Source organism: Lytechinus pictus, chromosome 16, assembly GCF_037042905.1.
Source record: "Lytechinus pictus isolate F3 Inbred chromosome 16, Lp3.0, whole genome shotgun sequence".
In the NCBI taxonomy this organism is placed as follows: Eukaryota; Metazoa; Echinodermata; class Echinoidea; order Temnopleuroida; family Toxopneustidae; genus Lytechinus; species Lytechinus pictus.
This window is the reverse complement of record NC_087260.1, coordinates 4,997,510-5,014,455: the sequence shown is the minus strand read 5'-3', so window position 1 is coordinate 5,014,455 and position 16,946 is coordinate 4,997,510. Positions and strand designations below refer to the sequence as shown.

Here is a 16,946-nt window from a genome sequence, read left to right as displayed (position 1 = left end):
ATAGAATGAAGTGGTGAATTAACTGTCACAGCAGTTAAAACCATAAAGCTTACTGTTGAGATTTAGAAATTGATGCATCTGCCACTGTTGCAAATGTGGCACGTACGTCTTGCTTCTAATAGACAGGACAGATCAAAATAAACACTGAAAATTAAAGAAAAAACCATGAAGTAGTGTGGGCTACGCGAAGAGATTAGGGAAGATGTGAATATCAAAGCATTTCATTAGGTAAACGAGAGGGCCATACCAAACCAGCAAACACTATTGGGGCAAGATTTTTCAAACAGTTCTTTCCAGCTGGGGAAAGGAGTCTGCCAGGGATGCATCTTATCGCTGTACCTATTTAATCTGTACATTGTGCATTTTTGTTGTACAACCCGGTTTCCTCCTCAATAGTATATCACTGATAGAAGATTGTGAGTGTGATTCTTTGTGTAAATGACTTCTAAACCTGTATGCAATCACTATTGCTGGGGATAATTCACATCTGGGGAGCGTTTCATAAAAGGACTTGTCGGACATTTTATCCAACAAGTCCCATTTTATCCGACAGTTACTATAGTAACAGTGCCTCTCAGCCAATCAGAATCAAGAAAAGATGTCAGGTCTGACAACTTGTCAGACAAAAATGTTGATGAAACGGTCCCCCGGTGAGGACTGGCCTAACTGACAAACTTCATGAAATGGCAGGTTTTCATTATGCTTATCTCCAGAGGAACCAACTTAATCATAGGTTCAGATATAAGTTAATACAGCTGCTGCTACTGCAAAACTGGCACATATGTCTTACTTCTACTATCCAATTAAGATTGAGAAAGTAATTAAGACCCCTTAACTACTATGGATTAGGTAAAAGGAGAAAGATGGAGGGGAAGACCAAAGCTTCTCATCAGATTCATTTGAGGGCCTTTTCAAATAACACTAGTCAGGATAGATTTTGGAAATAATAAGTGGCTTCCTGCTGGGGATAGGAGTCCGCAAAGGATGCATCTTATCACCATATATTTTCAATCGATACACACTGCATTTTTTTTAGTATAGTGCAGCCTCGTCCTCAATAAGCATAATACCCATGACTGTTTGGTTTTACTGAAAGTTGTCTGGGTCTATGTGACTTGTTCATTTGTTGTTTTTCAATATCTCTTCCTCTCAGTATTCAAGTTGTATCTGGCATGAAATAATAAAGCAAATAATCATGTTATGCCTTTATGGCAATATAAATATACATCATTCCTATAAGTGGTAGTTTACTTAATATTAAAAAAAGCAATAGATGACTCCTACTGACCTACTGTAATGTTATATAGCCTAGGAAGTGAAAAGATATTCCATCACCTTAATCAACAGGAATTCCTGTAACCCCCACCCCTCCTGCAGGACTCGCTTTTAAGCAAGATTTCTCTCAGTATTTGTCTGAAAGGTAAAGCAGAGTCCTGAACGATCAAACATATCTTAGACCAACCCCCCAAAACAACATCTTGGACCAACCATAAATTACACCATATCTTGGACGATAACGGGTAATTGTACATTGACTTCTGATCTACATAAGGAGCCACAAATTTCAATGTCTTACATCCCGCATCATGCAGCACACGTGCACGCAATATCAACCTGACCGTGTTGAAAGTTCAGGCATATTTAAAATGGGGAAACCCCTTTTTTGTATTTTCACTTAGTCTACTTGCGCAGACCCTGTGTCTTGTAGTACAAATGGGAAGATGGATTGGGACCAATGGCACTGGTATCAAGCTTTGTCTGTTATCTTTAGAGGGTAATCATAATGACTCCTAACATTGGGTCAGTAGGGGTCATCTATAGCTTACCTAAAGGTCATTTTTTACAATGTTTTTAATGATGTTTCATCCATGGTGTCTATATGGCACCCTCCCTGAATGAACCCCTTGGCTGGTCCAATTGAGTAGACTGCCCTCTCTTGACCAAGCAATGCCAATAACACTGTACATTGTATCCAACAATGAAACAGGTACACGTATCAATTTTTGCTGTATCACGGCAACTCCATGCAGATTGCATCAGTTCCCCGAGGAGACAATGGGGTTTCTGGAAGCATCTTTTTCTGTGACCTCAGGGTCACAGGGGAGGAGCCTAGCAGTGGGTTTACCAGTGGAACCTTTTCACCGTCTCATTTTGATATCCCTCCGCTGATTTAGAATATGAGTGTCACGTGATTTTTATGGGTTTTTCCACGTTTTTTTGGCAGCTCTCCAATGGATTTTCCAAACTTTAAAGAGCAGATTGGATTTTTGAACAGGAGCATGCATTTTCTAAATTGCTTTGTAAGCAACACTTGTTAAAAAAAGGGTACTTACAAAAAGAACCAGTAGAATATATTTAAATGGATTGATGATTATATCAAGGATAACGATGGATGGGTAAGATATGTAAGCCTCTCTTGGTATAATTGAAAGAGGAACAGGTGTCGCATCTGGTGTTGATAGAATAGGATTTCAAATGCCCATGAATGAAAATCAAATGCATCTCCATCATCAAATAAGATTCGTTTTGTAAGAAACGAGAGCAAAAATATTTGTATTCCACTTAAATCGGAAATGAAAATGAAGGAATCGCAGCAACCCACCACGTACCTGTTGCTTCTGGGAGAGAAAGAAATTAGGAATAGCATGTTAGACCAAGAGAATAACGTAAGTTTCTGTAAGATAGTCTCAAGAAAAGCTTCTGATTGACAAGTCCATCCAGTACCTTTAACAGAAACAGAGAACCATCTACACAGCAAATTGATCCACAATTAAAACAAAGAAAAGACAACTGAACCGCACATTTAAATTGCTTCCGACGACAGGTGAATAGCATTATCATTTCTATGAACACACGAGTTCATGAACCAGTGAGGGTGTACCGAACGCATTGTTGACATTACTCATGAACCAAAATGCAGGGAATTAATTGCATATGCTCACTACATGTATATGAAAGAGAGAGCAGTACAGTCTTGAATAAATTTCTTTATTTTCATGATATAGACAGCATTTATGGGTTCCTTTCAATCAAGATAGAAACAAAGGACCATGGTCTGCAGTTTTGAATTTCAGCTTTCAATACAGAAAAAAGCCACCCAGAATGGCTGGCAATGACCTGAAAATAAGCATGTGACTATCTATATGGCTTCATACATGTAGCAAATTAGCGCTGAATATACAGTCTACCGTATGACTTTCTAAAATCTGTCCAGCACTTTCAGCATAGATTCAGAATCTCTCTCCATCTACATTTAATTGTCAAAGTCCATATTTTACCTTTAAAAGACACGCAAGCTGGGGATTTCTATGAGGTAAGAGGAAGGCATTTTGCAATACCGTGACGAGAAGGGGAATTTAGACAACAAGATGAATGCCCCATCGCTTCCCAATAGTTTTCTTTGTTGTGTGGGAAAACCCAGGATGAAAATTGCCTGTTTATTCGTTCTCACGCCAATTGATACGAGTTAAAAAGAAAAAAACAATCTGCAACCATCCTTAAGTTACTCTTTGTGGAATGGGAATCCCAGCGGTTTTTATTATAGTTCTTATGAGGGATTCAGGGGGGGGGGGGCTGAGCCAAATGTGGGGGTGGGGGCTGACCATGCAAAAAATCACAATCCTATGGTAATTTTTACGTTTTTGTAGACGGTTTTGGAAAAAAGTGGGGGGCTGAAGCCCCCCCCTCCCCCCCCCCGCTTCCGCGGCCCTTGGGATTTCACGAAATCAAATTCATTCTTTTTGAACTACCGGTACAATCATTTTTTTCCTTCTCATCCCTATGAATTCTACATTAAATAGGACCATATGAACCTAAGCTACATCAAATCTTTCAAAAGAAAATTGAATGATGGATTTTGCTTGCCATGGTTTTGGCTTACCTAACTTGACAAATTTATTGTTCTACATTGTTCTAAGCATCAAAGAAAATGACATTTTCTTACCCCAAAACCTAAAATTTGGCAGATGATCTAACAGCGACATGGTACATGTAAGACAAATGTCTCTGGTGAGTTAAAGCATCAAGCAGTGTCCCATCTGTTTTAGAATACCCCCCGGGGGGGGGGGGGGGGGGGCCACTTACATTGACGAGTGGATACCATGCGCGACCAAAAAAACACGTAAAAAGGATGTCCTTTTCACGATAGGGCACGTTACGTACGTAACGTGATAAGTGTATCAAAAACACAAAAATAATGAAAAAAAGGTGTCTATTTCGCTAGGAAAATTACGTGTTTAGGGTCGAATTTGCGGGAATGATAAAACAAAATTAAAATGTTTTATAAAGGATGTCCATTTTGCCCCAACACTTTGTGTTTAGAGTCCGATTTGCGCGAGGTGGGGTCGTACTAAACCAAATAAGGTACAGCCGACGAACGAAGAACCCGTAACAATAAAACATTCCTGTACTTGTTTAGGGGTTCATTTCGGGGAATATTTGCCAAGAGTATCGGTTTGTTTCCAATACTTGTTAAGGGTAGGGTTTCACACGCCAATACTTGTTAAGGGGTGCATTTTCAGAATATGGAAATTACGTGTTTAGGGTGCTTTTCGAGACCCCATGGTCAATGGAAGTGGCCCCCCTGGGAGAATACCTCTCTGTCAATGCCATTACACCTCATAATTTGTTTTCATTACTAAATGGGCCACTGAGGAAGTTATTCACTAGCTTCGGTGCAATATGGAAGTTGTTCATTATCTGCCACAAGGATCATTAAAAGGGTGTTCCAGGGTTAATGTTGACATGTATCTATGTGATTTTCTATCAGAACTTAGTGGACACACAAAGATCGAGATTTATTTCATACATTACGTCAAACCCCCGTTTGGAGAAAGACCGCAGTTCAGATTGCAAACTGCGGTTCTATACCCCATTTTGCGTTTGTAAATCCCAAAATCATTTCCAAGCCCAGGGGGCCGTTTCATAAAGCTGCTCGTAAGTTAAGAGCGACTTTAAGAACGACTGGTGATCCTTTCTCGCGCGCTAGATCTTCGCCAATGGTGTGTACCATTTACCGCAAGACAGGATCACCAGTCGCTCTTTATTTACGAACAGCTTTATGAAACACCCGCCTGATCAATCCCGCTAGGCCAGGTAATCCCCGCTGTCTCAATTTTACCTCCACAGGCCAGATTATGAGCGTTGAGCCAAGGACGAAATGATAAACAACAGCTGTGCTATTACGTAAGACTTCTCTGCCTGTAGTAGGACCTTCGGAATGAAATTATTGTATTCGATATTTAATCACGTTTTCAAATGCATATTGTATTCAGAAATCCAATGTTAGTCCATTTTCAAGTTCGAACGAAGAAAATCGACCTCGAAATAAGGAAAGTAAGTGAATTAAAATGACGGCATGCTATGGTCGGGCTGTTGTGTTATCTTCGGACCGAGGTCAAGAAACAGGTGTTTTGATACTTAAATTGCTTGCTTGGGGCAGTTATGGTTTGTCGTACTTGGAGAAGAGAATTGATTGAGGGAAACTGGGGTATAGTGTTTTCAAATGAAAGGTTTTCGTCATGTAGTCAGTTTCCTTTTCACACGAACCCTGACATGAATTAGAATACTGTAAAATTGGAATTTTCGCGAATTTCGGAGCAAGATCGGCGAGCGCAAATTTAAAAACACATAAATTAATGAGCATCTATTTTAATTTTAAGTTTTAATTGTATCGTTTTGGCAAAGAGACTGCATAATTAGACCTATAGATGGCAACATTTTAATAAACGAACAAGCTTGAGCTCAAAAATCATATGCTTCGCGAGAATTTGTTTCAATGCGATCATTTTTTTTTAAAGTCACTTATCGGTATTTCAATTATGTTGCTTAAAATATCAGTTGCTTTTGCTGTTTGATTGGTGTTTTGATCTGCTTAGTGTTTAAGAAGACGTCTTGTCGATCGCCTAGGTTTGTTGATTGATCCAATGCACTTTGAACAGCCGTAATTCCCCCAGTCCTTACCCGGTGCTCGACCATCCATACCAGGCCAGCAGCACCTCCGTTTTGCCTTCCCTGATGTCCGCCTCTCAAAGAAAAGTTGCGCTAATTGTCACAAAAGCTCATGATTGGATCAAAACAGTGCTGAATTATGCCACTTTACAGAACCTGCAAATATGTTTTGAAGCCGCCACGCGCAAAAAATTAATCCAGCGAAAATAACAGCGTTTACAGGTGTTCAGTATTTAAAAGGAGCAAATTCTGGATTTTGTAGTTAAAGGATAGTCATTAAACAAGTGGAATGCCTCTGGCGGACTCACCTGCATCACACGATTCAATATAGCAGCAGTGCTGACTTTGAAAACTACTAAAATAATTATTCACAAAAAACACCATTCATATAATGATAAAATACTATGTTCATTGATATTTGACCTTGATAATGTGACCTAAAACTCAGACATGCTGTTCAAAAATGCTTGATTACACTTATGTCCAAGTTTCATGGATCAGATCCATAAACTTTCAAAGTTATGATGGTAATTCAACAGATACCCCCATTATGGCTAAAGTTCATTGACCTTACATGTTGGTCATGTGACCTAAAATTCACAAAGGATGTTCAGTGATACTTGATTACTCTTACATGTATTTTCAAGTTTTATGAACTAGACCAATAAACTTTCAAAGTTATGATGGTAATTCAACAGATACCCCCAATTTGGCCAAAATTCATTGACACTAAATAACCTTTGACCTTGGTCATGTGATGTGAAATTCAAGCAAGATGTTCAGTAATATTTTATTAACCTTATGTCCAAGTTTCATGAACTAGGTCGATATATTTTCTAAGTTATGATGACATTTCAAAAACTTAACCTTGGGTTAAGATTTTGATGTTGATTCCCCAACATGGTCTAAGTTCATTGACCCTAAATGACCTTTGACTTTGGTCATGTGACCTGAAACTAATTCAGGATGTTCAGTAATACTTGATTAACCTTATGGCCAAGTTTCATGAACTAGGTCCATATACTTTCTAAGTTATGCCGTCATATCAAAAACTTAACCTTCGGTTAAGATTTGGTGGTGACGCCGCTGCCGTCGGAAAAGCGGCGTCTATAGTCTCACTCTGCTTCGCAGGTGAGACAAAAAATCAGCTGCAAATAGGACTATAAGCTACACTACAAAACCACTGAGCCATGCACTTTTCAGCAAGATTTAGTATCGACACAAAATAAAAAGTTTAACAACTTGATAAACTTATTTCCCTGAATTTATGTTTATCTTAAAATTCATTTTCATTTGGTTTTAGCAATAACCTGTGATTGAAGAAAATGTCTGGTTCCCATTCGTAAGCTGATTTCAATATACTCCCTTCAAACTTTGTCGGTGGGTATAAAAATGAGACATGATTATGTAAAAATGCCCTCATTTTATGTTTGTTGCTTTAGTGTCAGACCTAAGGTTTATTTGCATAAGCCAATAGTATATATCGATTTTCGATAAACGCTGATCTCAAACCACAGTATCAATTAAGCCCTTAAGCATATTTTGATAAATGTGTGTGCTTATTAGTGCAATTTTCTCAACGTAGGCACTTTTTAAAGGACACTTAATTTGGTGAGATGCACTGCTCATTGGCCATTTATAATTTTGTTTGTACCTTTTCTAAGTTTTCCCATTTGTGCTGTCATATATAAATGTGGGCATGTCCTAAAAATGTTGATGTTAAAGGGCTGTCTGCAGGGCACACCAGGATCTGGTGCAGGTTGGCTGTTCAAAACCAAAGAAACAGCCCTCACAGTAAGCCCTCGGAAGGACAGGGTAATTTTTTATAGAATAAAATGCTACTAAACCACTGTCAGTAATGGGGAAAATTTGGGGCTGCAGGTCTGCCAAGTTTGGCACCCAGGGCCTTCATTGCCTTGGGATAATGCAGGCCCTCTGAAGAAGTTTTTCCTGATATCATTTGTGGGACCTCACCTATCCATGATCTCCTTCCGCCCAAAGAAGGGCCCTTCCAAGAGCGAAGGGTTTCGGAAGACTTGGCGAACCACCACCTTGCGCTCCCTCTCATAGTTTTCCACCTGCTCGATCAGATCATTGCGAGAGACGTGCTCCAGCAACGTCTTCAGGTAGTTGGTGTCTCCATCGTGTATGAGGTTCTGGTTCTCCAGCTCATCAAAGAATGCAAGAGGCTCATCTATCTTCTGGTATGCAGGCCCCAGCCTATCCTGTTATGTTACATGTAGGTCAAGAAGCGGAAATAATTCAGTTAGGAAAAATCAATACAGTCTGATCTTCTTTAGGCGATTGCCTCAGGACTGGAGGTCTGTCTGTACATGAGATTTAAGAAGTGGGACATGACTAATAAAATAAATTTCTAGGTCAGATTGGTCTATTGTCATAGAATATCTATTTCTTTGGGGTTGGGGTTATTCTGAATTATTTTGTTATGTTCATACAAAATGAAACTTAAATAAAATAAAATTGTAAATTACTAGCTACTGTACATGCAAAAAAGGTAACTTGGTTGGGAGACATGGTCGATTAAAAAGACTTCTTTAGATAAGTAATGGCGAGATAGACAAAGTTTGACTAATAAGATTTTTTTCTTGTAAAATAGAAAATCTTTAATACTTGTATCATTCAAATTAAAAAAAAATTGACATCATATTCAGGTTTCAATCTATACAACAAGATGAATGCCTCTGGCCGTCTCACCTGCATCACGTGATTCAATATAGCAGCAGTGCTGATTTTGAAAACTACTATAACTCGCACAAGATGTTCAGTGATACTTGGTTACTCTTATTTCTACGTTTTATGAACTAGACCCATACACTTATAGAGATATGATGGTAATTCAACAAATACCCCCAACGTGGCCAAAGTTCATTGACCTTACATGACCTTTGACCTTGATCATGTGACCTGAAACTTGTACAGGATGTTCAGTGATACTTGATTACTCTTATGTCCAAGTTTCAAGAGAAAGATCCATCAACTTTCCAAGTTATGATGGTAATTCAACAGATACCCCCATTAGGCCAAAGTTCATTGACCTTTGACCTTGGTCATGTGACCTAATATGCGCAAAGGATGTTCAGTGATACTTGATTACTCTTATGTCCAAGTTTTATGAACTAGACCAACACACTTTCAAAGTTATGGCGGTAATTCAACAAATACCCCAATTTGACCAAAGTTCATTGACCCTAAATGACCTTTGACCTTGATCATGTGACCTGAAACTTGCACAGGATGTTCAGTAATACTTGATTACTATTATGTCCAAGTTTCATGAATCAGATCCATAAACTTTTAAAGTTATGATGGTAAATCTACAGATACCCCCAATTCGGCCAAAGTTCATTGACCGTAAATGACCATTGATCTTGGTCATGTGACGTGAAACTCACGCAGGATGTTTAGTGATACTTGATTAACCTTATGTATAAGTTTCATGAACTAGGTCCATATATTTTCAAAGTTATGATGACATTTCAAAAACTTAACCTTAGGTTAAGATTTTGATGTTGATTCCCCCAACATGGTCAAAGTTCATTGACCCTAAATGACCATTGACCTTGGTCATGTGACGTGAAACTCATGCAGGATGTTCAGTAATACTTGATTAACCTTATGGCCAAGTTTCATGAACTAGGTCCATATACATATTAAGTTATGCTGTCATTTCAAAAACTTAACCTCAGGTTAAGATTTGGTGTTGACGCCGCCGCCGTCGCCGCCGCCGTCGGAAAAGCGGCGCCTATAGTCTCACTCTGCTATGCAGGTGAGACAAAAACCAGACTTGCAAAATCAACACAAATGCCATCGTTACATGTATTTTGCATAATAACATCCAGCAAATTACTTGTTTTCTACTGGGATCAACTGACACATTTGTTTATTTCTTGATCAAAGCACTTTGGTTGTCATACAACTGCTTAATTTTGTTCAAATTTACATTTACGAACAGTCTGAAAAGTGTCTTTCTGCAGGAAGCATGCTAGGAGTTGCTTCCTCTCTGAATCGTCCAGTGCAGTATAAACACAACGGGGAATAACTTAAAGCAACGATCCCGGATGTACAGTGTATGCTAGGATTTGTGCCAAAATATGTTGATCAGACTTTTGTAAAGGTACCTTTTAAAGACATTGGCCCGAATTCATAAAGGTGGTTTTGAAGACCCACAGTTGAGTCCATGGTTTATGCAGATTTCCTGTATAAATTTAGCACGTTCGGGCGCGTGTATAAAACATGTCCAATGCTGATGCGCGCTTTTGTCACAGTGCGCCAAATTGACGCCTGTTACCATGGTTAGATGCGCTATTTTATTCATGAGTCCACTGTTTGAAGAGTGGACTCATGAATAAGAACAGCGGACTCATGAATAAAATAGCGTTGATTACCACGGCAACAGGCGTCAACTTGACAAAAACGTGCATCAGGATTGGACATTTTTCATACACGCGCCCGATACGCGCTAAATTAAGCGTAATTTATATAGGAAATCTGCATAAACCGTGGACTCAACCGTGGGTTTTCAAAACCACCTTTGTGAATTCGAGCCGTTATGTTGAAGACATAATGTTGAATAATGAAGGCCCGACTAGAGAACCCTGTGGAACACCAAATCATCAAAAATTATAGGTCCATGGGCCATAATAGCTATAAAACAAAAAAACATGTGGAAAACTATGAAAAACTATTCAAAATGAAGAGAAAAGAATCAAATAAAAGCAAGAGTGAAAAAATAGAGAGAGAGGGACAAAGAAAGAGAGAGAGAGAGAAGGGGGGTATCAAAACAAAGGGCAAATTCATCGATCCTCTCCCCTATCCAACTACACAAAATCTACCTTGACAAGACTTTTAGCCCTGTCCAAGTCAGTTTTCTCAAATTCATCAGCAAGCAAAACTATCATCCACCGGAATCTGCTGATTGAGGTCAGGTCTGAAGACATCTTGGTATCCTTGCCGTATATTTCCTCCTCTGTCAAAGAACTACAGCTGGTTGTTGCAAGGGTAATGCAGAATGTAACTCATTAAGATTGTGAGTGCCAGTGAGTACCCCTTCCCTTGTGATCCTGCAAAAATGAAAAAAAAATGTGATGGTGTGGTCTAAACTCTAAAATGTATTTCAAAAAGAAAAAAGTAATGTATGAATCTTTCAGTGAATGGCTTCTCATTTTGTTTAAGAGAAAGCCCAAATTGTTCTGACATCAAGTCGGTTTTTGTAAAAGGAAAAAATTAAGTAAAAAAAGTTTAAGAAAGTTTGAGAAAAAGAATATTAAGAGACTTATTGGTACGTTTTTCAAACAGAGAATTCAAATATGTAACAAGGTTAAACACCATGGACAAATTTTTTTACACTGTACATGTCATTATGCCTATGGGCAAGGCCAAGAAAAGGTCACCCTAGAAGGCAAAATTTCATCTTTAATTTAAGAAGTTATCTTTGGTGGGGTAAGAAAGCCCAAATGTTGAATTTTAAAATTTCATTAAGAAAAATTTGATAATATGCATATTTATGCTAATTTGGGGCATCTAATTTGCATAATTGGTAAAATGGGCGTTACGTATGGGGCATCATAAAAACTCAAAGAAAATAAAAACAAAACAAAGTCATAGGTGGGACATGGACCCCCTAACATGTTATTACTTTTGGGGGAAAAAAGTGGTGTCATCTAATTAATTATGCAAATTAGGTCTTGTCCAAGGATGCAATGTCCCATACGTAACATTTTGAGGATGATTTTTGAAGTTATTTCTCATAGTACAATACTTGTATTGTTGCATCTCTGGGAAGTTCTAATTTATTAAGTATGAAAATGTTATACCCCAAAAAGTTTCAAAAATAGAGTTTACTTCTTAATTAAAAGTTAATCAAAAAATTGTTACGTATGGGACAACATGTTACAGATGGGAAATTTACACATAATGTCAATGGGGAGATTTTTGTACAAAGTGAATGGAGAAAAACAAATTTCAAGAGTGCTCTAAAAAGTGATTATTTACCTTTTCTTTAGTTTGTTATGAATACTGATTAATAAAAACAATTGAAGTGAAAAAATTGTGAAAATGGAAAAATATGAAAAAAATAAAAAACAATAGAAAAACATAAGAAATTCATGTAACCATGAAAAACAAGAAAAAAAATGTTGAAATGGCTAATTTTGTTTTCAGTCATATCAAATATGTCTCAACAGAACATTTTAAAATACAGAAACTCTTTTGTTATTTCCATATTTCAAATTATTTCAATTTTTTGAATTATGGGGAAAATTGTGTACGTTCTCTATGAGGACAAAATGTCCCATACGTAACATGTCATTAATTTGTTTAATTAGAGTCTGTAATTAGAGGGATTTGGCTTTTGACATGAAACTTGCCTTAGGTATACTAGAGTATTGTGACTTCTATCACACTAAGTTACAAGTTGTCAAATGAAATACTTTCAGAGAATTCTCAACTTGAAAAAAATGTGTTAAAAATTGTATTTTTTTTCTGCATCCCATACGTAACGGCCCATCTTTTCTCTCTAAAAGGTCAAGGTCATATGTCACCATTTTTTGCTTGATTATTCTTCTCCTAGATGTCTACCATCATGAGGGTATTCAATCTAATCAAAGTCAATTAACACTATTTTTCAGGTCATTAAAGCCTCTGAAATGTCCCATACGTAACACGCGTAAATTCTTGGACTTGCCCTTATCAATATCATGAAAACTAAGAAAAGTCAAATCATAAATGCATGCTTTCAAGGAGGCTTGAATGAAACATGATGATAAATCTGCATAACACGAATGAAACTTCTGGTGAAAAGACAAAATTTCTGTGACATCACATGCGAGCAGCTACTCTTTTTTTGTCATACACACGTAATAAATTCACTTTAACTTTTAACCCTTTGAAACCTGAATTAATTGGGACGATCACGACCCTCACCCTGAATTATAAGCAGATATCAAGCTTATCAAGGAATACATAGCACTTGATATAAATGATCTCATATAAGGATTTTAACCCAGGGATGTCAGCGGCACCTTAATATAATCCACTGATTACCGGCCTGGCCCAGCTGATGTTGTTTAGCTTTCCGTACTAACGATAATGATAATCTCAAATTCTATCTCAAAAATTTGACGGTAGAAAATTCAACAATAGCTTACGTGTAGTACGTATAAGACTTGCCCTGCATTATCCCATGAGCATCCTTGGTAGAGTAGGATATTTTGGTCATTTTTTTATGCTTAAACCTAAAGGAAAGCCAACCAACAATGAAATTATAAACTGAAGTTATCGACAGTATATCTCTTGAATGACGTCAATTTTAAAGGTCATCCAATATCTAAAACCCTTGCCTTTCGAATCACATGACTTGAAGCCGGTATTCTGACTTTTTGGGTTCAAAGGGTAAATAATCATCCATGCTGCCTGAAACCATTCTTTTCCCCATGATAAAAGTATACATGCAACTCAGAGTTTATCATTATACATACTGTACAGTATATTTCACAGAATATCAGGTGATGAATGACAAAAAAAATTGGGGCTACTTTTGACCTCACCAGCCAAAATTTGCTACAGCTGCATAAAACCCTAAATGAGAATATGAGGGGCTTTAACAAGAAGTTTCCCAAGACTCTTTGTGGCATTTCAGGGACGAATTCATCCTGAGCCCTTGCATAATTTTATTCCTGTCAGAATGTCTCTCTCTCTCATGTCCATCCCACTGGCTCTATCTAGACCATCTTTTTCAATGTCAACCAAAATGTAGGACTAGGACACATCCAGAAAAACAGGGTAATTACTTCAAATGAAATGAGTAAAGGCCACCGCAGACCTTACGGCCCAACTGGTCTGCGACTGGCTTGCAACTGAGTGAGGGGGGGATGAATGGCAGGATGGTCATAAGCCTCGACACCGCACACCTTGCAATCTGCCTACCATGCTGTCTGTGACTCACGCATGCGCTTTTGGCTTTTTGCCATAGCAACTGAGAAAATGTGCTTATACTACTGCGGTTGCGCGTTGTTTATCATATAAGCATTGTGCAACTCTGCTGTCTGATTGGCTATAAGTTGGATTGAGCTTGCGATCCAGTCATAGGATTTGACATGTCATATCCGTACGATTTTCCTTGCGACTTGTCTCTGACCGGTCTGCGACTCTCAAGCTGACAAGAGCTGTGATGTCACATCTCCCCTCACTCAGTCGCTAGCCAGTCATAGACCAGTAAGGACGTAAGGTGTGCAGTGGCCTTAATAATAATAATAATAAACAGTTCTTGTATAGCGCATATCACAATTATGAATAATGTCTCTATGCGCTTCCAAAGGACTTGGATATCATTACCCCAGCTGTAGCTTGGCTGCCGTAATTACTAAGATTACAGCGCACACGCATTTCAAGGAATAAATTCCTGCCAGGTACATGTACCCATTCACCTCACCTGGGTTGAGTGCAGCACAATGTGGATAAATTTCTTGCTGAAGGAAATTACGCCATGGCTGGGATTCGAACCCACGACCCTCTGTTTCACAGTCCGGAGACTAATCTACTGGGCCACAATGCTCCACTTAAGAGGCCTTAAGACACTTGTTTAGTTGTTTTACATGTATCTGCAGTCGATTTATAATTTTCGGGGGCTACATGTACATGTACTTGTCACACCCTACTACATGTTTCTTAATCTGAATCATTGGATAGGCTTTAACATTGCAGTGAACTGGAATTTTCCAGGGCTCTGGGAGCTTTCACACTGAACCTTGCATGATTGTTTTTATTTCTGATTTTAATCCACTGTGACTGTTCATGAAAAGTATTTCAATATTGTCATGATATTGTACTTTGGTCTCAGAAGATCCACAAGGCTAGAAAGTAAACGTCACTGAGCGGCGAGCCCAAAAAATTTATTGCGGTCGTGTTGTGATGAATTCGTCAAGGGGAGGTCAAATAGGCACACACCCAAATTAAGGATTTAATTTTCAGTTCAAGGACAGCATTTATGCAATTTTTTATTTTTAAAAGTGAATTCCTTGTCCAACAAAACAACATAAAAATTGATGCAAAAATCATTAAAATAGCTTATGCAGAAGCCGAGATATACAATTTTCACGATAATAGGTTAGGGTCAACAACCTTCTTGCCCAAAATCATTTTTTTGGTGGCACCCCCTCAATGTTTGATCTATTTTTCTGAAAAAGGTGCCAAAATCCTCAGGAGTACAAGCTGCAAAGATGGAGCTGGTCCTCTCTGTGATCCGAAACATCAACATTCTATAGCCCACCACTAATAAGAATCATTCTTTGGGATTCATGGTTTAGTGCCATCAACTATGGGCATGCAGTATTAAGGGAAAGCTTGGACATTGTGGCAAAGTGGAAGCATGGTCTACCAACCTGTAGCCAGGCTGGATGGTGCTCTCTGATTAAACTGAGTTTATTAAACCAGCTCATGTATATGTACAAATTATGTAATGTGCAAGAGTACAAGGTGTTATTGTAATACATTATGGGACATGCTTTTTTTACTATCATTACAGTATCATATGGTAAAAACAAGTGGAACGCCTCTGGCTGTTAAAGATTTTGATATTGATTCCCCCAACATGGTCGTTGACCATAAATGACCTTTGACCTTGGTCATGTGACCTGAAACTCGGGCAGGATGTTCAGTAATACTTGATTACCCTTATGCCTATGTTTCATGAACAAGGTCCATATTCTTTCTTATTAGTAATGAGGACATTTCAAGAACTTATCCTTGGTTAAGATTTCAATGGTGACGACTCCGCCGCTGCCAGAAAAGCGGCGCCTATTTCTCAATCTGCTATGCAGGCGAGACAATAATGCTGAAATGCAAAATTTTGTTGTCATGTCATTACTTCGGTACTTTATAAAAAATTTGAAATTCAATTTCCATACAGATCCTCAACAATTCGTGCCACCATACATAAAACAGAGAGCTATTCATAAACTTTCAATATGAACCATACTGGAAAACCCTTTCAAATTGAGATGACCAAGTTTTCATTTTTTGTTGATTTAATCATAAAGGCTCCTTCAAAATAGTCACAGAGTCCTTTTCAACTTTAATTCTGCTCAGTTTTTTTCCTCTTTTAATCCCCTACTAATTTCAAAAATTACTTGCTTTCTTTAGACTGTGCTCTCAGGAGCGTTTCATGAAAGGACTTGTCAGACATTTTATGAGTTTTTTTTAACCTTGGTCATGTGACCTGAAACTCACAGGATGTCCAGTGATACTTTATTACTCTTATGTCCAAGTTTTATGAACTAGAACAATACACTTTCAGAGCTATGATGGTAATTCAACTAATACCCCCAACATGGTCAAAATTCATTGACCTTAGATGACCTTTGACCGTCATGTGACCTAAAACTCGCACAGGATGTTTGGTGATACCTGATTACTCTTATATCCAATTTTTATGAATCAGGTCCATAAACTATCCATGACGAAAAACCTCCATTTGAGAACACTATACCCCAGTTTCCCTTGCAATCAATTCTCTTCTCCAAGTACGAAAAACCCTACTGCTCCAAGCAAGCAATATAAGTATCAAAACACCTGTTTCTTGACCTCGGTCCGGAGATAACGCAACAGCCCGACTGCGGTCCTTACAAAGCATGCCGCCATTTTTATTCACTTACTTTCCTTATTTCGAGGTTGATTTTCTTCGTTCAAAATTAAAAATGGACTAACATTGAATTTCTGAATACAATATGCCTTTGAAAACGTGATTAAATATCAAATACAATAATTTCATTCCTAAGGTCCTACTACAGGCAGAGAAGTTTTACGTAATAGCACAGCTGTTGTTTATCATTTCGTCCTTGGCTCAAAGCTCATAATCTGGCCTGTGGAGGTGAAATTGAAACAGCAGGGATTACCTGGCCAAGTGGGGTTGATCACGCGGGTGTTTCATAAAGCTGTTCGTTGGTTAAGAGCGACTGGTGATCCTGTCTTGCGGTAAATGG

At 38.2% G+C, this 16,946-nt stretch overlaps 1 protein-coding gene across 2 annotated transcripts in view; it reads right to left on the bottom strand.

Moving 5' to 3' along the window:
* Positions 1–16,946, bottom strand: part of LOC129279364 (uncharacterized) — a 38,145-nt gene that overhangs the window by 11,355 nt on the left and 9,844 nt on the right. For both annotated transcript variants that reach the window (XM_064110828.1, XM_064110827.1), the window contains exons 3-4: positions 10,803–11,030; positions 7,924–8,174 (exon numbers count right to left, since the gene is read on the bottom strand). In XM_064110828.1, coding sequence (XP_063966898.1) covers positions 7,924–8,174; positions 10,803–10,907 — 356 coding nt within the window. In that variant the 5' untranslated portion in view covers positions 10,908–11,030. The remainder of the gene's footprint in view (positions 1–7,923; positions 8,175–10,802; positions 11,031–16,946) is intronic.